Consider the following 22769-nt stretch of genomic DNA (forward strand, 5'->3'; position numbering starts at 1 on the left):
ACCATCTTGCTGAAAAAACTCAGGGAACGCGCCAGCTTCAGTGCACAAAGAGGGAAACACATCATCATGTAGCAATTTCAAATATCCAGTGGCCTTAAGGTTTCCATTGATGAAGAATGGACCCACTATCATTGTATCCCACATACCACACCAAAGCATCACTTTTGTTGTTCCAACAGTCTTGGAGAGATCCATCCAATGTGGGTTAGTGTCAGACCAATAGCGGTGGTTTTGTTTGTTAATGTCACCATTCACATAAAAGTTTGCCTCATCACTGAACAAAATCTTCTGCGTGAACTGAGGGTCCTGTTCCAATTTTTGTTTTGCCCATTCTGCAAATTCTGTGCGCCGATCTGGGTCATCCTCGTTGAGATGCTGCAGTAGCTGGAGTTTGTAAGGGTGCCATTTGTGAGTAGCTAATATCCGCCGAAGGGATGTTCGACTAATGCCACTCTCCAGTGACATGCGGTGAGTGCTACGCTGTGGGCTCTTGCTGAATGAAGCTAGGACAACCTCTGATGTTTCTTCATTAGTGACAGTTTTCTTGCGTCCACATTTTGGCAAATCCAACACTGAACCAGTTTCACGAAACTTAGCAAGCAGTTTGCTAAGTGTAGCATGGGAGATGGGTAGTCTCGTAGGGTGTCTTGCATTGAAATCTGCTGCAATGACTCGGTTACTGCGTTCACCAGATATCAACACAATTTCAATCCGCTCCTCACGTGTTAACCTCTTCGACATGTCAATGGCTGTGAACAAAGAGAAACTTGTAAATAAGTCACGAAAGAATAAAGTTACGTTGAAACCAAGCACACCATTGTTTTTCTTGTGACATTACCAATAAGTTTGATGTGTCACATGGCCCTCTTTCTATTGAAAAAACAAAAGTTGTATCCAAGATGGCCGACTTCTAAATGGCCACCATGGTCACCACCCATCTTGAGGAGTTTGCCCCCTCACATATACTAATGTGCCACAAACAGGACTTTAATATCACCAACCATTCCCATGTTATTACGGTGTATCCATATAAATGGCCCACCCTGTATAATCAAAATCAAGTGTTTCGGTGTCCAAGTTTATTATTAAAGTCTGCTTTGAACCACTAACCATCTCAGTAATTTCCCTGTAACTCCTTATGTGTAGTGTGAGAATGTCAAACAATACAATGGCAGAGGACACACACACACACACACACGGCAAATCTGCAGTTTATGAAAGAACTTTGTATGCGTTAGTATTGCACAGTTGCTGGAAATAGGAGAATCCATCTATTTGACTCTCTTTTTAGTCACATCTTCTGACGTCTACGTGACTTTCTTTACTGTGTTTTGTCAGCCTGTGGTTCCCTGAGGGGTCTTCACCATATTAAAAGTGGAAATGTATCTCCTTCCATTGTAATTACAAACCCACTGGAGGCAAAGCTTCTTGATCTCTGCTGGATCCTAACTTGCCTTTTTGTTTCCCCCCCTTTATTTACTCAACTCTCTCAGCCGGGAGGACAGACACACGCTAAGCTATCAGTTCTGTTTTCTTTCCTTTCTGTCGGGCATTCTTTGCATCTAATACGCCTGAAATTACAACAGCATTTAGAGGGGCAATAAAAAATTGACGGATTTACAGGGGAAACGTACTTTAAAAAACAGAGGGGTATCGGTTTCAGTGCCTTCGAGATATACCGGATTTCAATTCCATATAAATATAATATGTGTTGTCTATGAGAAGCTTAAAACACAAAGCAGACTCAAAAGCTGGAACCATTCTTTGGTTTACTGTAAGTGTCTGGATTAGCCATCTCTAGTCACTGTAAATCTTCCTTGAGGCCAAGTGTTGAGGCCAAAGCATTATAGTAGGGGAGAAATTACCTTCTGCAGGGAGAAAATGAAAACTGCCAAAAAGCAAACAAGTATCCCCACTGTCCCATGAAAACAGAGCAGTTAAAGCCAGCTAAGCCTGCGATTGTTTGATTGCAGAGGGCCAAGATAAGGGCAGGAGTTTGATGATCCTGTGGTGATCAGCAACCAAGACAGGTTAGACGTGGAGTGTGAGAAGTATGGCTTAGCAACATCGTACAAAAACACATACAGAGCAATAGAGTGGAGAAGAAGAAGAATAAAAGAAAAAAAGAAAAAGAAACGGTCTGTTGTTAATCTATTTTTTTCACATCTTCTCAGTTTTTTAACAATAGTAAAATCAGGTGTGCCATTACTATGCATTTTTGGAAATTTGAAAATTTGGGGTTTTAAACAATAATGCAATTAAAAAAAAATTCAACCCATTAGAAATTGATTGACACTTTTTTCTTCAGTCTACAAAGAAATAAACAGCCACCCAAATGATAAAAAAAAAAACAATAAAACCAAAAAACATAATATTTCTATTGTTTTTAAATCCTGTCCAATCTAAAGTTAATTTCACTATCAATGCCAAAATGTTACACTTTCTGGTGACCTACTGTATGCAAAACCCAGATTTCAGTCTCCTCACTCCCACAAAGTGAATTATCACTAATATACATGCACTGTATGTGAATGCAGAACATATAGGGCTACACACAGCAGAGAATGGAGTGTGCTGATAATAACTTCCTCCCTTTAAGGGAATATGGACACTAATCCTACAGATGGCTGTTGCCTGGGTGGATATCGAGCTTTGAAACGCTTCATGAAGATCAGCACTATTTTCCACTGAGGAAAACAATGACCATGCTCAGTCAGAGGAGGACAAAAGTGGCTTTATGATAGCTCTTTTTTAAATTGTTTGTTGCATAAAAAGAACTAAGACACTCATGGGTCCTGTGTGTGCGGATGTTGATGACTGTGCCTGATATCTCTGGTGGAGTGTGGCAGCAGGACAAGAAAGGACCGTAATGCTCCCAAAAACTTATGACAACTGATCGAGCGGCGCCGCATCTACAATAACAGAATCAGCATGTATGTCTGTTGTGGAATGTTCTCTGTTGTTCTTCAACAGTATTGTGCAAATGCTGGAACCAAAAACAGAGCTCTTATTTGCCTCAGGTAGCAGAAGTGGTCTAATTGACAACAGCGGCAGAGATGGTGTTTGTTAGTGATGGCGATGATTTTGTACTGCAAGCAAAAGCAGGACTTCTGTATTGAAATAAAGCGTACACACACAAAGAACAGCTAGGGCTCTTAAAGAACAACCGTTTTCCACCTTTCTAAAAAGTATGAATGTGTCCTTTAGTGTGTAAGAAATAACATAAAAGGAATGCTGGAACTGGCAGCTGATGTACAGTGATGATTATCATATCTAAATCCAATCCAATTTCTTTACACGGAGGCGCTTCAGGGGAGTCTCAACATGCTGGCAAGTAGGCAGCAGGGAATTCGCGTGGTGCGTATGTAAGATGAGAGAATACCAGAGTGTTGTAATGGAAAAAAGAGAAAATGAGAGAAAGATTTGGTGTGAAGCCTTGTAAAATACATTTATTAGAGGAAGAAATACAGAGAGGGGGGAAAAAAAGCTGCCAAATCTTTGTTTCCAGCTCTGTGACTGTGACAGCAACATGACGATAATAAAATTCCTCAATTTGGCTTGTGCCTTAGTTCCAGTCACACCCCAAACGTTACATTAGAAAGGCAGATAGCACAAATAAAGTCAAATCAGACGGATTGCAGAACAGCAATTAATTCCAAGGATAATGACAAGGGAAGCCATCCAGAAGTGTCTCTACCTCAATTAGTCTCTCATTGCGCTGCCGATGCAGAGGATGGATGAAAGAAAAACAAATTAAGTTGCAGAGAAGTGAGAAGGAGAGAGCGGGTCAAAGTAAGAGATAGAGCAGGAAGGGGAGGAGGGTTGGAGAGGAAGTGATATACTTGGGTTTGAGAAAAAGAAGGCAAAGATTAAAGCGGAAGACAAAGAAAGGAGTGGGAGGAGGAGATGGAGAAAGAATTTGCTGTGTGCGTAACAGCTTCCCTGATGGTAACTGCAACCACTCGACTCCAAAGCGAGAGAGAGACAAGAAGAGCATTCTTGGTATTCAAAGAAATGATTGCAACACAGCAGCTAGAAATGACAGAGAGGTGCAGACACAGAGGAAATTTACTGTACTCACAGCCGTATGCGCTGGGCAGTAAGCGTAGCTAGTGTGCGTGGACTGAGGGTGGTGTTGTGCATGTTGTTGTTGGTGAGATATATAATGCTGCAGACTTGCACGGGTGAAAGAAGGCCCGCTCCAGGCCCCTTGACCACCACTGCTACCAGTGGTCCAATTGGAGCCAAGACTTGGACCCATGGCTGCTGACTTACTGCCGTGGAAACCTCTCACTGCTGCACTGGGCTGGAAGGACGGCTGGATAGAAACAACAGGGAGAAAGAAAAGAAGTTAGTTTTGGATAGAGAGTGAGAGAGAAAAAAGAAACTCTAAGCGAGTGCAATGATGAACATTGGCATCCAAAACATCACAATCAAAAATGCCGGCGAGCAGTGACTGCCCAACTGCTCGCTCACTGACCTGTATCAAAAGAAAAGCAGGATGTGGTGTCAATCTAAAGACTTCATGCCAAAACATCAAGATTGTTCTCTCACTTTCTTTTCACGCAACTCCCTCTTGCCCCCACCCAACACCAGATGTTGTGAAACTTCCTACTGTCACGGTCGAGATGTGTTCTTGCTGGAAAAGCGCTGATTGGTTTGATAAGATGCTTGGATTACAGGCTCGCAACAAAGCTTCCCAGTATGCCATTAAGTATTGGGTATCAACAGGGTCCAGGAAACACAGGGCTGAATCTGCTGACAGTCTGGCTTATGCAGCTCTGAGACGGGTTACCTCGGTTGTCATGGCCAGTGGAGCACAGAAGAAATACAGGACACACAGGGCACAGAGAGCACACATGCCGATCCATGGCATTTTAACAAAACCTAGGGAAAATACTGCAGGTATCTGCAAACTCTTCTAATTCAGAGTTCACTCCCTCACGTAAAACATATAAAATATGATGCAATCTTAAGACCATCTGCCACGAATTTAATTTGCATGTGCAAATTGTGTGCAGAGCAAACCACCTTGAATGAAGCACAGCTGTACATCACTAGTGAACATTAATAGTCCCCTTTAGCCCCTGTTGGATTTTCACTGAGGTCAGAGGCCACCCCACACAGGGGTTACTGGAGCAGAGTGATGGCAGCTGTGCTTAGAAAGCTTTCCAGTTCTGTATTCTTCATCACTAAAGAACTGGAGGGGGAAAATGTAAGCCAAAGTTCAGCCTAATTCATACAATACATACAATGACAGGTTTAGGGTTCATGTTAATAAAAAACAGGAGGAATCTGTTCCCCCCCTCAAAGCAGAATAGATGCATTTATACAGCACTACATGGTGGAAAATGAGGCCCAATGGTGTCATAAAACCATAAGCGCTGGGAAAAAACAGAAATATGCGAAGCACAATTTTGAATCACCAGGTTTCAACCCATGTAAAAATGGAAACTACAGCTGGAAAACAAAAAACAAAAAATAAATAAAGCATCCTCCCTCTTTTAACAAACATATGAAACGCACCGAGATGTTCTTTTCTCTCAGGGCTTAGATAAAAGGCTTAGTCACAGGGTCAGAATTTGAAACCGTGTGTGGGCAGGATATAGTGTACCAACAACAAATAAGCATTTCGAGCTGGATCTCGCTGATGGAAGTTATTGGGTGCTATAGAGACATTAACACAATGTTATACTGCTACTGTAAAAGCCAGAGGGGAAAGACGGCCCCCAGTATGGTCCATTAAGCTGCGTGGCCATAGACGCTACTTTAACACAAGTATTCGCCAGTTCATGGAGTTTAAGTGCTGCCCCAAGTCGTGCAACAACCTCCGCTGGTCTAATGAATGAGGATCATTCAGGCAATGAGGAAGAATTTAGGACTAAAGCATCTATGCAGAGATGTTCTGTTACAGACTCTTTTTCAATGAATTTTAAACATGTTTAATACATTTAAAGGCGATTTGGATGATTCACTCTTTATATGATAGGGCAGGGCTGTGTTTTACACGAGCCCGAGATCCAAGGGTCCTGACATTCTTGACTAGAATACAGCATCGGTCCCCAGACTGAGATTCATGTCACAGATTTTCAGCGGCTTGTCAGAGAGCTACAGTCTGCCCATATTTCAGCATTTTATAAAAGTATCTGGTTACAGGTACTTTTCCACTTTTAAGGAGGAGGCTTTTACATATTTGGCAAACAGATGTGTATATACTGTCTGCTGGCTTACACATTTCTTTGTGCTAGCTTATGCATTTCTTTGAAACTCAATTGTAATGGTTTCACTGTAAATCTAACCATCCTGAGTAAGGATAATGCAGGACGCTGCAGTGGATCCACACAGAGACTACTCACATGAGAGTCAAGACTGGCAGGCAGCTACTCCAGCCAGCTATCATCTATAATACATTTACACTTGTCAGCCTTTGTGTGCCACTTTTAATAAGTCTCTTTCCACAAGGGTCATGTAAAAATCTATCTCAGGACTTGCGTAATCAATGCTGGATCATCAAAACAAAATATATGATTAATTGATTTTTATCAGTTATTTATTAATGCTAGCTCTAATTCATATTCTTATCATGTGATTGAACAGTTTTAACCTAAATGTGAACACGGGTGGTTTTAGGGAGTAAAAAATGTTGGAGCTGCTGCATATGATTCAACCCAGTCTTTTGGCAAAATACCTAATAGCTATGTAGGTCCACAGGGCAAAACATATTACTTTTTTACAATAAAAGCTCATCCCCACACACATATTGTTTGTGTAATGTGATAATACAGAAAGTTCAGAAAAAGATCAAATGAAGAGAATATTAAAATGTTAACTATGTTTGCTTTTCTTGGGACATTTTATGCTGTTTTGTCATACTTTGTGAAAAGGTCATCTGAAATTACCTAAACTGAGTGAAAGAAAATCTGTATTAATGGAGGTAACTTGGTGCTGCCCCACAGAACATCCACATATTAATGTCTCATCCAGCGTGTAGGCTTTAAATCATAATACATTAATACATGCTACAAATAGAGGGATGTGCATTATTTTTTGATGCAAGATACTGACATGGTTTAAGTGAAAAGAAAAACTAACTACTTCAGCAAGCCAGGGAATAATCAGCACAATTTATTTCTGAAAATTCAAGTAATGCAAAATAATGCTTTTCTTTCAGCCGTGAACAAGTGAGTGAGTGTTGCGGATCCATTAAAACGTAGAGAAGAACCAGAGCGCAGCACCTCTCCTGAGTCCATGTTTCTCTGGTTAAGTGATTTTCCCCATTCTCTTCTCTCTTCCCAGTGATATGGGCATGGTTAGATGCATCAGGGGACAGACCTTTTTGAATTACAGAACTCTTCTCTCTCTTGTCTGTCTTTATTTAATGTGCATTACTGTTAGGTGTTATGGGAAAACCTCTATTTAACTCAGTTGGCACAAAAAGAGTAGCTTTTTTTTATTAATTTCATTTTAATTTTCTATTTTTACTTTCTCAGCTCAGTTGTCATTAAATAAATTATACTCACTAGCCACTTAATTATTTTCAACAGCTCATTAACACAGTTGCCCAAGTAGCCTATCACATGGCAGCATTCAAATGTATTTAGACATGTGAACACTGGTCAAGACAACCTGGCGAAATTCAAAATGAGCATCGGAATTAAGAAGAAAGGTGATTTAAGTGAATTTGAATGTGCCATGGTTATTCATGCAAGACAGGCTGATCTGAGTATTTCAGAAAATGCTGATCTACTGGGATTTTTCCACACAACCATCTGCAGGGTTTACAGAGAACGAACCAAATAAGAGAAAACATCCAGTGTCCAAGCGTCAGTTCTCTAAATGAAAATGCCTCGTGATGCTAGAGGTTAGAGAAGAATAGCCAGACTGCTTTGAGCTGATAAGAAGGCCAAAATAACACACTCGTTACAACTGAGGTATGCAGAAGAGCATCTCTTCTTAGCAGAAGACCATACCGGGAGCCACTTCTGTCATCTTAGAACACAAACCTGTCGCAACACAAAGGCTGCAGTATAGTTTAGAAAAATGTTGCTAGCTCTAATGAAAATAAAATGCATAGAGTGTGTACTTAAATTGAAAAATGTACTCCAGTATAAGAAATACATAAATCTAACCTGGTTTTGGTTGTAATGGCAACTCTAAGTATTGGAGAAGGAAGCTTGCCACAGCATTTTATTTTAGCCTATTTTATAACTCGTGAACTAAAAAGAAGAAAGACAGACATTGTTTCCTCTGGAATCAACCCTCTGTGAACACTCTGTGACCTACGACTATTATGAAACGTCCACTCTAAGGATGGTCATACAGAACAACTCCTTGTATACTGGAAATATTTCCAAATCTATGTCACAATAGAAGAAAAAATAAAGGGGAAGCTGTTGAGGAAGTAATCAGTGTCCTATTGCCAAGACATCACATGGCTTTTGTAGTAAAGAAAGTTTTACAAAAATATGGTGTATACAGACTTTCTTATAAGATGAATCTAAGACCCTGAGGCAAAACACTGCTTTTTTTCCCCCTTACGAGTTTCCTTAAATTTGATCATAACCTTTAGCTCAAGGTGTAATACCAAATTTTGAGAAATAATATTGTCTCATTGCCTACTCTGCTTACTGTACACATTAAATAACACTGCGCTGTGATTATCTGTTCATCCAGAGGGCATTATGCCCCATTGCTAATGCTCGGTAATGCAGGCAGAAATGTGGATTTCCCACAACACAGTTTCAAATGTGCTGGTTTCCTGTTGTGCTTTATCTGTGCTTTATCTTGGCTCTGTGCTTGTTTTCGAAAAAGCCCGGAGTATTGCCAAAAAGGCGTGTTTTTCTCATGTCACCTCCATATTGCCATTTTACATGAGGCCCAAGCAGAATGACGAATGACCACTGGCACAAAACTGCTATGTGCTTAAAAAGGGATTAAATGAGCAAAAATTACGTCTCCAAAACATGACAAACGGCTACACATCCAAGTGCCAAAGCATTTTTTGGAAATTGGAAAATGAATTAAGAATGAGAGGCTCTGTGACAATGAAAGTCACCCCAGATGGCATCAGTTAGGGGACATTGTTTTCAAGAGGGTCCTCCACGCATGCTTGCTCTGTTTGGCCAGCTATGAAAGAGATGCAGCTTTCCTTTGGCATCTCTGATGACTGACTTCCTGGAAGCTGTGTTGCGTGAAATGGCCTCTTCTGTACAAGTCCATCTCCTTTGCCAGTCCTCATCCCTTAACGCAAGTCAGCTTCCTGCTGCCAAACATGCAGGTTTTGTGTGTCACTCCTGGTAAAATGCAGGAGACAGAGATACGACAGGCTCTCTGGGTCACCCGTAGTTCCGCCTAGTAAGATCACAAATGGAAGCCCTGTTCACTCGCTATCATTCTTTCTCCAGTACTTGCGGACCGAGTTCAATCGTAACCAAGGCAACGCGGTGGCAGGGCATGTGTAGATTTTGGCACGTGGGACACGTCTGACAGGTTTCAGGCTGCTCTCAGTTGAAAAGCAAGTGAGAAGTTACCCCTGTGGCCTCCACAATCACTCGAACTGGGGCAAAAAGGACTGGCAAGAACAAAACTCCGCCTCTGCTTCTCTCTCTCTTTCTGCTTATTCTATCAACGCTTTAAGAAAACACTTCTGATGAAAGTCTGGAGGGCCACGCGGTAGGTGGTAACCAAGGCAACAGGGTCAGAGTGTGACATTATACTTGTGATGGCTGACAGCCACTTATACAAGCATCACAACCTTTGGAGTGTGGTGTATACTGTGAAAATTTCTGCACTGACCTCACCGCGGCTGCAAAATCTTTATTGACTGGAGTCCCCAAACAAACTGCTGTGACCCTACCTGTTAAGAGACTTTGCTCTAATCTCAGGAGATGAACTGGATTCACAGCGTACACTTCCTGCTGCAATATTATTTCAAGCTATTGGGTGGTTTGACACCAGGTTTGTGTATTCAAGCTCAAAGTGGACTCCTAACCTGTTTTCATACCAAATATAGTCTTTTGGTAGGGAATAGAGGTGCAAAGGGGGTCACAGAGACAGACAAAAAAAACAACAAAAAACAGAATAGATGCCAGAAGCAAAGATATTTATTGAATGAGTCTTTATTTACCAAAGAATCTTTGATGAACAATAATATGACCTTTCTGCGCTTGTAGCTCAAAGCAAACCTCACAACATTCTGTGTCTGTTCCCCGTCTCACCAAATATTTTCCTTGGCCTCTCACATGTTTTTGCTCTGATGAACTTAAAGGCAGCTGCCGCTGTGAAGCGGATGTAGCGCCCTAAATTTGCATCTTGGCCTCCTATGAGAAGCAAATAGAAAGAAATGGGAGTTGATCATGCCAAGTTACATTACTGTTAGCCTAAACTGAAGAATTCTGATTTTGATAAAACCTTCACTATGAAAACTGATACCCAAAGTACACAGTACTCCTTTTCCTGCCGCCTTCCCTTGAACTCCCACTATTCTGGGACCAGCTACAAGAAGCGTTCACCTCCTCCAGGGAGAGGCTAGATAAACATTTACACAGGGGTACTTCAGGGAGGGTAGAAACCCTAATACAGGGCTAGGGAAGGATGGATTCGACAGTTCATCACATTAGCCAATTCGTCAGTTTGATTCAGATTTTCAATCAATAATCAATGAAGGCGTTTGCTGCTCTTTTTCAGCAATTTTCCTGCTTCATGCTGTTGTAGACTGAAGCAGAGTAGCAATCTATGTGGAGATTTTCACGTACTTGCAAATAACCTCATTCACCTTCAAATCATTTTAATCATAACCAGGTTTGCATCTAAACCAGTTTCTCTTACATTTCAGTGAATCCAAGAAGACTCACCATCAGGACTGATTGTGTGGTGAACTCACAGAAAAAATCTTTAGCATTAGCCGTTTCACCAAGTGCTTCAAAAATGATATACATGTGTGTTAAATCAACAAAAGGGTACAAAGAATTTATTATATATTGCATAGGACAACAAAGTATGTGTGGGGTAGAAGGACAGATGGATGGGGGTCAACAAAACATATCGTACCATGGGAAACCATTTCATTTTGCATTATCAACGTAAGTTACATTTTTGAAATAATGATCTCTCCCTAATTTTGTTCTTTGTGTATAAAGCCAACAATTATTTACACATCACAAAACTGATTTATTAACACCTACCAAAATTCTCCCCTGGGGTGTCAGATTAGGGAAATGCTATTCCCAAGGGCTGCTACCAGTGACAAATTTATTAGTATTTGTCTGCTGTGCTCTCTTTTCCTATTATTCGATGGGGTTAAACTGTTACAGGAGTTACTGAGAGCATAACAAATAAATAAACAACAGGCATAACAAAATTTAAGGAAATTCTCATTGCTGCAATACCCACGTTTCCATGCATATCGCCATAAATCTGTTTAAGTAAATAAGTATGTCTGTTTTTTGTTTTCAAATGATGACATGGGATCTACTTGAAACTTGGTGGAGTTTGGGTGCACTGCAGTCCTTACTTTAAATCAATTTGGACGAAGGGTGGTCTCATTATTGGGATCAGGCTGAAGCCATGCAAAACCTGCACTCCTTTTTTTGCAAGTCATCATTATCAAAGGCAAAAACGTAACTTCTCATGGTGATTTAACAGTCTCATATGCATGATTTGATCTCACAGGTATGTCACTCTACTCTGTGGAGTCATAACGATGATATTAAATCAGATTAAAATATATATATATATATATATATATATATATATATATATATTTTAAAACTCCTGACTGTAGCTTCGCCTGTTTCTGATACTATTATGTCTGTGACAGCAGGCGCTGCACTTGAGTTCTGAATTACAGGAATCCAGGATGAATGCACAGTACTTCAACACGTTAACAGCAGTATAGAGACAGGCTGTTAATGTCTGCTGCTGAACTATGATTACAGCTGTTTACCCACTGGGGAAGCCGAGCTGTGTCTGAGTGAATCACACCTCCAGACAAATGCTTTTACAGTGACATTTTAGACCTCTTTTTATGTATGCTTTTTATACACCCACTTCTCTGGTTCCGTCACTTTGTCTGTTTATGTCGCTCTGTCAATGTCTCCTTTTGTCTCTCTCTCTTTTTTTCCACTGTGTGTATTTCTAACTCTCTCTACGTGGTCAACTCTCTCTCTCCTTCTGTCACACTATAAACTGCGGGGATGATGGATGCCCCTGATTGCCTGAAGCCTGTGAGTCCAGCACACTAAATTCCCAGCTCTGTATAGTGCTGTGTGCCATTAAAACAACACCTACACAAAGCAGAAATAGCCACACATGATCACTAAGTGAGCACAGGTCTGTATGGTCAAAGTAATCTGGGGCGAGGGGCTGACGAATATAATTGACACTAAATCTATAACAAGCACTTGGATTTGTTTTACCAGCTGATTTATGGTTACTGAAACTGTCAAAGCTATTCTTCTCGTTACACAGTCTTCTTATTGAAAAGTTCTGTTAGCTGCAAAAGATATATAAAGCTACATATTGCTTTGGGTAATAAAGCGGATATAAAACTCTTATCTACTTTACTTTTGACATTTTCAGTAAATAAATAGCAACATCTTAGTATTGACAAATGGATGAGCAAAAAGCCTAATTGTGCTTTTGTCCATTCTTTAATTTTACCAAAGTAAATACCAGATGAGCCAACAAAGTGTGAAATGCATTGATGTATAAACATGGCTCATTTCACAAAAATGTCAAGACAGATAAAAAAGACAGATTTGTTACCAGCTCTTGCTGTAATCTCTATTGCACATTCCTACATGTAAGTTACATAAAAGGACAACAGAATGTGTGGTGGTAGTACTCATGTCTGCACAGCTTTGCTCATGGTGAGACAGCGCAGCACTTAGGTTTGGCTGTGCTTCTGTCACTGACACTGTCCCAGCAGGCCAAAGTGAGAGGATGGGGGGAGGGGGGGGGGGGGGGCGTAAGATGAGAGGTGACGAGCATGGCTTTGAGGTGACGTAAAGTCTTCCATTTCTGTCTGTCAGGGATTAAGTCTCTCAGAAAGAAAGACTTACTGAGGGAGAAAGACAGAGAGAAACATATATATAGAAAAAAGAAATAAAGGAAGAAAAGGAGACAAAGGTTATTTTAGGGTCTTTATCCTGCAATAAGGTGCCTTAAGCTGACTACTGTTGTGATTTGGTGCTATATAAATTAAATTAAATTAAAAAGAGAAAAGAAAAAGTGACAAACAGAAAGAGAAAGTAAGAAAAAAGTCAGAAAGAGAAAGAAACTAACAGACAGAAAGAGAAAGTACGAAAGAAGACAGAAACCTAAAGACAGAAAGTCTTTGCTTTTCCAAATATCCAGTGAGAAGGGCAATGATAGGGGCCTTGCATCATATCTTTGCTTCTCCTCCCCCTTCTTCTGCAGTGTCCTTGGCTCTGTGTTCCCTCCAGATGGGCCTTGGTTGCTGCAGCACCTCTCATGATGACACGGGCCCCAGCTGCCTACTGCTGCTGCTGCTATTTCTAGGCCTGTACCCCTTCCACCTCAAGGAAACATGATACCACCCTCAAACATACACATCTGTCAGCGATTACAGAATGTACCGTGCAGGTACAAACTTTTGACTTTGGTGGGTTGAAAAACTGCAAAAAATGCATAGATTTTTTGCGTATATCAAGCAAAGAGCATTTGCCATACTCTGCTTTAAAAGACCACAAGCTGCTGGGCGCACAGCACAAACCTCTCACATAAATGAAAACACAGTCATGCAGACCTGCAGAAAGGGTCAAGGTCAAAAGACATAAAACACCATTCTCCCCTGTACTGTTAATCTCCTCTTCTTTCATGCTTGAAATCTATTTTTGTTTTGTTGTTTTCGTCATATCCCTAGGGTGGCTGGAAATGAAGAATTAAGACAAGAGCACAAGAAAACAAACCAAGTTGCAACGAAGTCAGCGAACACTGCAGCCCTCCAATAACAACAGTTCTTGATAAAAGTCTATTTTCTCTGCACACTGTCTCCACATGATGTTATCATTTTTCTTTAAATTCAATAAAGTCTTCCCTCCCCACTCAGATGAAAACTGTATAGTTCAGAGACGAGCACACAGTTTTGTGAAAGTTTCCCATATGAGGCCGCCTTGTGCAATATGACTTTGCTGAAACGCTGAAGATGTACTGCTGTGAGAGGCTGTTATGAACACAGATCGTTATTAAACCTTGGGCTTTGTTTTGATTTCCACTAAAGAAGAGCAGACAATTACTGCGTGTGCCGCATAAAGGAGACAAAATGTCTTCTTCAGTTAAGAATTGGATCAGGCTTTTATAATCACTCTCCTCCTATTTGCCTAGGTTTGTTCTCAGCAAAGGGAACCATCATAAACCACATTTATCCACTTGCAAGCATATGCCTTGGGTAAGAAAAAAAGTGGGTGATCCCAAGGTTTAAACAAATGAAAAAGATTTTTTACCTATGAGTATTTTCCAAAAATATAGTAAATAAAGGTGAATAATGCATTGTTTTCAATTAGAAGTGTTTAGATTGTCCTTTTTAATATATTACAGCATGTAATGTAAGAGTGGAGAATTCCACATTGCATCTCATGCTCCATCTACTGCTGCAATATCTCTCTATCTCCCTCATTCAACTTAAGGAAGACTCTAGTATAAAACAGAGTGATCCTGCCACTCTGCACCCCAGTCGAGCATCACAGGGTACACATGTACAGTCATGACCACATTCCAGCTTCTCTCTAGACCGCTGACTCAGGGACATGTCAGAACAGTGGCTCTTGGCCCCCTGAGAAAGCTAGACAGCTATACTGTCACTGTTTTGAAAGGTCGGTGCTGTGATATGATTGTACCACGACCTGTCAGACAATGTGTTATCTTTTCTCCGGGAATACCCCGTTGGTAGGCAAGAGAAAAACGTTTCCTCCTGCCTGTCTTCATAGGAAAGAATGAGATTAGCTGTTTAAACTTGTTGGTAGGAATTTCTTCATTAGCTTGATAAAAACAAGAGCTATAAATCTAATCTTCAGATTAAAAACAGCCTTTAGAACCGCATAGCTGTCTATCCAAATCAACAGTTAAAAGCACAAAATACACAAAGCTGAGGCACTTGAACTGTGCATTCAGTAATTAACTAAGTTAATAAACTGCGAGCACTCATGTTCTTGCTCTGCAGCTGTGGAGTGCAACGAGAATGTGTTCTGCTTAGTGACAGACCTCTGTGCCGATTGTCTTCTTGTGTCCTGCCACAAGCACATGAGAACATGCTCCTCTGGAACAGCAAATGACAGGATGCTAAGTACATCACAATAATCACAGGGCACGAGAGGATAAATGGGAGGCAAGCAGTCAAGGGACAAACATTAAAGCAGCCAAAAATAATGTATAGGCTGCATTTTTTAGCCTGATTCAAACACCAGTGACAGAGCACCATGGTTTACCACATATACTTATTAGGAACCAACAGATTAGTTTAAAGATGGTTCCTTCAGTAAAAATATGTGGGGCTAATTCAGTTATGCACTAATTTTATTTAGTAAACAGTTCAATTCAGCAAACGAATCACAACAACAGCTGTCTCGGGGTGTTTTACACTGTGTGAGGTAAAGACACTACAACAAATAATAATGAGACAACCCCCTATAAGCAAGCACTTAGAGACAGTGGGAAGGAAAACTCCCTTGTAACAGGAAGAGAGTGTATAACCTTTTGGTAATGATTAATTAAAATAAAATTTCAGTCTTTTTTTGAACCAGGACTACTTCTTTCAGAAAACAGCTTAAAAGTTAGAGTTGAAGAAAGCTGCTCACCTATGAATAAACTTTGACTACCTATGGACAACAGGGCGATGATGAAGTTGTGTGCTACCCTTTTGTTAAGTGACAACATACCATTTCCAGAAAAGTCTGCTGCCTTAGCTGAAAATCCATCTTTTTTTAAATGTGCAGCAGTGCTTTTGTTGGCGGGGGTTCTACTCAGCTGCCATTCTACCTTTGTGCAGCTATTTATTATCACTATTCTTTCAGTTAAGCTTTTACTGATGGTGTATGCCACAGCTGCTGGGCTCTCAGTGTAGCAGACAGCAATATTAACACTTCAGAAAAGAATGTGTTTTAAGGGGTGCCATCTAAGACACAATTGCAATTTTATTCATGAGTAGTGTCTATTTTCTGGTGTATAAAGGCACCTGTTTCCACCGATCTGGCACAGGTGGTGTACCGAGCAGACCGACCTACAAAGTGTACTTTTTTTGTTATCATATTTGTAGAAGCGATTGGCCGTGCTGCTGTATTTATATTACAGTTTTTCTCAAAGGCTAAAACACAAAAGCCAATCCTCTAAACCAAATGACCAGTTGTCTAAACACATTTACTAAATCTAGCCATCATTTACCAATATCATAAACACATGTCACATGAAGACACAATTCACAGAACACAATCCTCCGTTGTCATAAATCTAAAAACATCTTTCCTTGCTAAAACACAAGTTGCAAAAGAACTCTGCTCATATTCTCAAACAAAAGCTCATGTGATGCAACATGCTTGCCACAGTCAGCGGTATTTGAACACAATGAACACACCTGGCGTCATTCATTACACACAACGACTCAAAATTGAAGACACCTGTTGCTAATGAAGGTCCAGGAGGGAGAGCAAGACAACCTCGCACCATCATTACGGACGAGATGCGAGCAACAGTCATTGACCATGTCATTGTCCATGGCATGACAATGGCTGAAGCAGCACTAAGACTCTGTCCAAACCTGAGTAGGTTCACTGTGGCCACAATTATCAGGGCATTCAGACAACACAACAGGTATTGTACTCGATTGCTTTCTTTGTCACAATACAGTTTTACAAACCTGTAAAAGTAATCTATTGGTTTCAAATCAGTTGTGACTGTATTGTAACACATGTCAATTGACAACACATGTTTCTTTCTTTAGAGTTGAAAGAATGCCACATAGAGGTGGGAGGGTTGCCATATTTACAGCGGCACAAGAAACCCTCATTGTGGATATGGTTCGTGGGAACAACCTCATCAGACTCCGGGAGATCAGAGACAAAGTCATTGCCGATAATGTCAACTTTGAGAGCATTGACGATGTCAGCTTGGCCACAATAGACCGAGTTCTCCGGCGCAAAAAGACGCGGATGAAACAGGTCTATAGGGTTCCCTTTGAGCGCAACTCTGCGCGACACGAAGACCTACGTTACAAGTATGTGCAAGAAAGTATACATCCATGTTCACAGTACAGTTAGTGGACATACTGTGTTGGAGCAGCTCTCATTTCTAGAAATATCGACAAATTTATTAAACCCCTCAAAACATGACTATCCAGAGTTGGGACCAGGAAGCAGAGTTGCAGTCTTACACGCCTCTCTGCAGCTTCTCTCCTCCTGCTACCCCCCCAAAAACCCATCTCCATAGAGACTGTGTCTGCTTCCAAAAAGACAAAAAACAAACTAAAAACCAGCAACAAACAACTTAAACATTTACAAAGAAAGAACAATACAGTATCCACATCTGAACCAAAGAGTAAAACAGTGAAATGTGGATTATTAAATATTAGGTCTCTCTCCTCCAAGTCTCTGTTAGTACATGACTTAATAATTGATCAACAAATTGATTTACTCTGCCTTACAGAAACCTGGTTGCAGCAGGATGATTATGTTAGTTTAAATGAATCAACACCCCCGAGTCATTCTAACTACCAGAAATCTCGAAGCACAGGTCGAGGGGGCGGTTTGGCAGCAATTTTTCACACCAGTCTATTAATTAATGAAAGACCAAGACAGACTTTTAATTCATTTGAAAGCCTGATGCTTAACATTGTCCACCCCAGCTGTGAAACTCAGAAACCAGTCTTACTTGTTATCATCTATCGTCCACCTGGGCCTTACACAGAGTTTCTGTCTGATTTCTCAGACTTTATATCTGATTTAGTTCTGAGCTCAGATAAAATAATTATTGTGGGTGATTTTAACATCCATGTTGATGCTAAAAATGACAGCCTCAACATGGCATTTAATCTGTTGTTAGACTCAATTGGTTTCTCTCAAAATGTAAAAGAACCCACCCACCACTTTAATCACACTTTAGATCTTGTTTTAACATATGGCATAGAAACTGAACATTTAACAGTGTTTCCTGAAAACCCTCTCCTGTCTGATCATTTCTTGATAACATTTACATTTACAATAATTGATTACGCAGCAGTGGAGAGTAGACTTTATCAAAGTAGATGTCTTTCTGAAAGCGCTGTAACTAAGTTTAAGAATATAATCCAGCCACTGTTATCATCGTCAATGCCCTGTACCAACACAGAGCAGAGCAGCTATCTGAACGCTACCCCAACAGAGGTCGATTATCTTGTTAATAATTTCACCTCCTCACTACGTACGACTCTGGATACTGTAGCTCCGGTGAAAACTAAGGTCTCTAATCAGAAGTACCTGACCCCGTGGTATAATTCTCAAACACGTACCCTAAAGCAGATGACTCGTAATCTGGAGAGGAAATGGCGTGTCACAAATTTAGAGGATCATCATTTAGCCTGGAGAAATAGTTTGTTGCTTTATAAGAAAGCCCTCCGCAAAGCCAGAACAGCTTACTACTCATCACTGATTGAAGAAAATAAGAACAACCCCAGGTTTCTCTTCAGCACTGTAGCCAGGCTGACAAAAAGTCAGAGCTCTTTTGAGCCAACCATCCCTTTAACGTTAACTAGTGATGACTTCATGAACTTCTTCACAAATAAAATTTTTATCATTAGAGAAAAAATTACCAATAATCATCCCACAGATGTAATATTATCTACAGCTACTCTTAGTTCCATTGATGTTAAGTTAGACTCTTTTTCTCCAATCGATCTTTCTGAGTTAACTTCAATAATTACTTCCTCCAAACCATCAACGTGTCTTTTAGACCCCATTCCTACAAAACTGCTCAAAGAAGTCCTGCCATTGATTAATTCTTCGATCTTATATATGATCAACCTATCTCTAATAATCGGCTATGTACCACAGGCCTTCAAGGTGGCTGCAGTTAAACCTTTACTCAAAAAGCCATCTCTAGACCCAGCAGTCTTAGCTAATTATAGGCCAATCTCCAACCTTCCTTTCATATCAAAAATCCTTGAAAGAGAAGTTGTCAAACAGCTAACAGATCATCTGCAGAGGAATGGTTTATTTGAAGAGTTTCAGTCAGGTTTCAGAGTTCATCACAGCACAGAAACAGCTTTAGTGAAGGTTACAAATGATCTTCTTATGGCCTCTGACAGTGGACTCATCTCTGTGCTTGTCCTTCTTGACCTTAGTGCAGCGTTCGATACTGTTGACCATAATATCCTGTTAGAGCGATTAGAACATGCTGTAGGTATTACAGGTATTGCACTGCAGTGGTTTGTATCATATCTATCTAATAGACTCCAATTTGTGCATGTAAATGGAGAGTCCTCTTCACACACTGAGGTTAATTATGGAGTTCCACAGGGTTCAGTGCTAGGACCAATTCTGTTTACATTATACATGCTTCCCCTAGGCAGCATCATTAGAAGACATAGCATACATTTTCACTGCTATGCAGATGACACCCAGCTCTATCTGTCCATAAAGCCAGATAACACACACCAATTAGTTAAACTGCAGGAATGTCTTAAAGACATAAAGACTTGGATGGCCACTAACTTTCTGCTTCTTAACTCAGATAAAACTGAGGTCATTGTACTCGGCGCTGAAAAGCTTAGAAATATGTTATCTAACCAGATTCTTACTCTGGATGGCATTACCTTGGCCTCCAGTAACACTGTGAGGAACCTTGGAGTCATTTTTGATCAGGATATGTCCTTCAACGCACATATTAAACAAATATGTAAGACTGCGTTCTTCCATTTGCGCAACATCTCTAAAATTAGAAATATCCTGTCTCAGAGTGATGCTGAAAAACTAGTTCATGCATTTATTACTTCCAGGCTGGACTACTGCAATTCATTATTATCAGGATGTCCAAAAAACTCACTGAAAAGCCTTCAGTTAATCCAAAATGCTGCAGCAAGAGTACTGACAGGGACTAGAAAGAGAGAGCATATTTCTCCTGTTTTGGCTTCCCTTCATTGGCTTCCTGTTAAATCCAGAATTGAATTCAAAATCCTGCTCCTCACATACAAGGTCTTAAATAATCAGGCCCCATCTTATCTTAATGACCTTGTAGTACCATATTACCCTATTAGAGCACTTCGCTCCCGCTCTGCAGGCCTACTTGTTGTTCCTAGAGTATTTAAAAGTAGAATGGGAGGGAGAGCCTTCAGTTTTCAGGCCCCTCTTCTGTGGAACCAGCTTCCAGTTTGGATTCGGGAGACAGACACTATCTCTACTTTTAAGATTAGGCTTAAAACTTTCCTTTTTGCTAAAGCATATAGTTAGGGCTGGACCAGGTGACCCTGAATCCTCCCTTAGTTATGCTGCAATAGATGTAGGCTGCCGGGGGATTCCCATGATGCATTGAGTTTTTCCTTTCCAGTCACCTTTCTCACTCACTATGTGTTAATAGACCTCTCTGTATTGAATCATGTCTGTTATTAATCTCTGTCTCTCTTCCACAGCATGTCTTTTATCCTGTCTTCCTTCTCTCACCCCAACTGGTCGCAGCAGATGGCCGCCCCTCCCTGAGCCTGGTTCTGCCGGAGGTTTCTTCCTGTTAAAAGGGAGTTTTTCCTTCCCACTGTCGCCAAAGTGCTTGCTCATAGGGGGTCATATGATTGTTGGGCTTTTCTCTGTATCTATGAAGCGCCATGAGGCGACATTTGTTGTGATTTGGCGCTATATAAATAAAATTGAATTGAATTGAATTGCTCAGTGGCCTACATTACTTCTGGACAATACTGTGCTACCTGATTGACTGTTGTTCTAAACACCTGTGCAGTTTCACATTTTCACAGAGGATATTACAGTTGGACGCGATGGCCAGACCTCATGAGTACCTCTTCCTGGATGAGGCTGGCTTCAACTTGCAGAAACGAAGGCAAAGAGGCCGTAACATCATTGGCCAAAGAGCCATCACTGAGGTCCCTGGCCAATGGGGGGTAATATTACCCTTGGTGCGGCCATGGGTTCGGAGGGGCTTGTCCACTGGCATGCTGTCCTTGGGTCTTGCAACACCCAACGTCTCCTCACCTTCCTAGAGGAGCTAAAAGACATCCTCCTGAACTGCCAACCTAACCCTAACCTAACCCTAACTCTAACCCATCCTGGGCCCGCACATCACATTTATGTGATCATTTGGGACAATGTCCGCTTCCACAGAACAAACCAAATCAGAGAGTGGTTCACCACTAACAGTGACCACTTTTTAAACGTCTGTCTGCCACCCTACTCCCCTTTCCTGAATCCTACAGAGGAGTTCTTCTCATGACAGACAACCATACACAAGAGAGAACCTCCTAAGGGCAATGGAGCTGGCCTGTGTTGACATCCCAGCGGAGGCCTTCCAAGGATGGATTCGCCATTCCAGGGCGTTTTTCCCGCGGTGCCTGGCAAGAGACAATATAGCCGGCGATGTGGATGAGGTGATGTGGCCCGATGCAGCTCAGCGACATGATGCCGCACAGTGATTGTGGTGTGTGTGTGTGGTGTGAATAACGTAAATAAAAAAAACTTCACACCCTGATCATGTTTTCAGGAGTACTGTTGTGTGCAATAGATTCTGTTTTTGCATTGAGTTGTGTTACAGTAGTGTACGTACATGCAGGATTTTCTATAGATTTACTCTTCATATGAAACTCACAAATCTAAATGCCTAATCCTCTGCAGAGATCTACGACAATCCGTTACTGTATGGTTTCTAAAAATATACATTGGCAGTTATAAAACAAAGAACCCTCTCACAAATTGGGCATTGTGTTTTCAATTGTTTTGCTGTAGTGTGTAATGATGTGTAGAGTGTTTACATTTTTGAAAGCTTCGAGCTGCTCTTTTGGTGTGAAAGTTTGAGTTTTGCAGTGGGAAGGTGTGGTTGTATTTATGTAGCTTTAGAAAAGGGTGTTGTGTTTAGACATTGGGTAACATGGTGGAAACGTTTGTGAAATGTCTTTTAGCATTTGAGAAAAACTGTAACCAAACAATACTTCTGTATTTAGCCATAGAGTGGCAGATACATATTTCAAAGCCTCCCATTGAGATCCTTCAAAAACCTTTCTGGTTATTTTTTTCCAACTTTGTATTTTTTTGTCGCTATTAATAATGTAAACTACAAAAAATGATAAAGTAAGATCCGGCTTAGAAATACTGGAATTTGCCTTTAAGTGGACATCATGTCATGCACAGTGTGGAAAAGAATGATCTGTCAACTAATGAACATTACTTTCTGCTCCTGTCGTCATTTCTCAGGGGCCAAATGATTTGGTGCACACTGAAGTATTCACCAACATTCAGCAAATGGCCAAACTAACAATAAATCACAAAACAGCAGGGAGGGTGCGCCCGAGACCACTGAGTCAGCTTAAGAAACTTCATGATTTATGCTAGTCGGAGCCATCAATCTCTGTAATTCAGTTAGAAAAACAGCAATAGCTTCCGAATCCACACCACAAGTCTTCCTTCAGTTCATAGGATCTAATGAAACTATCATTTGAGGTTTTGGTTTATGTTTCGTGGTCAAAGTTTTCACGGGCAAGATGCGTTTCACTGCACTGCACAACACAAATCCTTTGACAGCAGTTTGTGTTCTCTGCGGCTGAGTGAGGCCATGCAGGCAAACGCAGA

The 22769-nt window shown here is 40.8% G+C and overlaps 2 protein-coding genes across 3 annotated transcripts in view; one reads left to right on the forward strand and one right to left on the reverse strand.

Moving 5' to 3' along the window:
- Positions 1-22769, reverse strand: part of LOC102779055 (RNA binding motif, single stranded interacting protein) — a 299444-nt gene that overhangs the window by 224755 nt on the left and 51920 nt on the right. For both annotated transcript variants that reach the window (XM_035906432.2, XM_006788037.2), the window contains exon 3: positions 4082-4318. In XM_035906432.2, coding sequence (XP_035762325.1) covers positions 4082-4318 — 237 coding nt within the window. The remainder of the gene's footprint in view (positions 1-4081; positions 4319-22769) is intronic.
- Positions 16655-21619, forward strand: LOC148096721 (uncharacterized). Its single transcript, XM_087835447.1, has 4 exons — positions 16655-16824; positions 16955-17233; positions 20932-21091; positions 21404-21619. Exons 1-4 carry the CDS (start codon positions 16694-16696, stop codon positions 21617-21619), a joined length of 786 nt encoding a protein of 261 aa, XP_087691573.1. The 5' UTR covers positions 16655-16693.

Source organism: Neolamprologus brichardi, chromosome 22 (assembly GCF_056152115.1).
Source record: "Neolamprologus brichardi isolate AB-2024 chromosome 22, ASM5615211v1, whole genome shotgun sequence".
Classification (NCBI taxonomy): Eukaryota; Metazoa; Chordata; class Actinopteri; order Cichliformes; family Cichlidae; genus Neolamprologus; species Neolamprologus brichardi.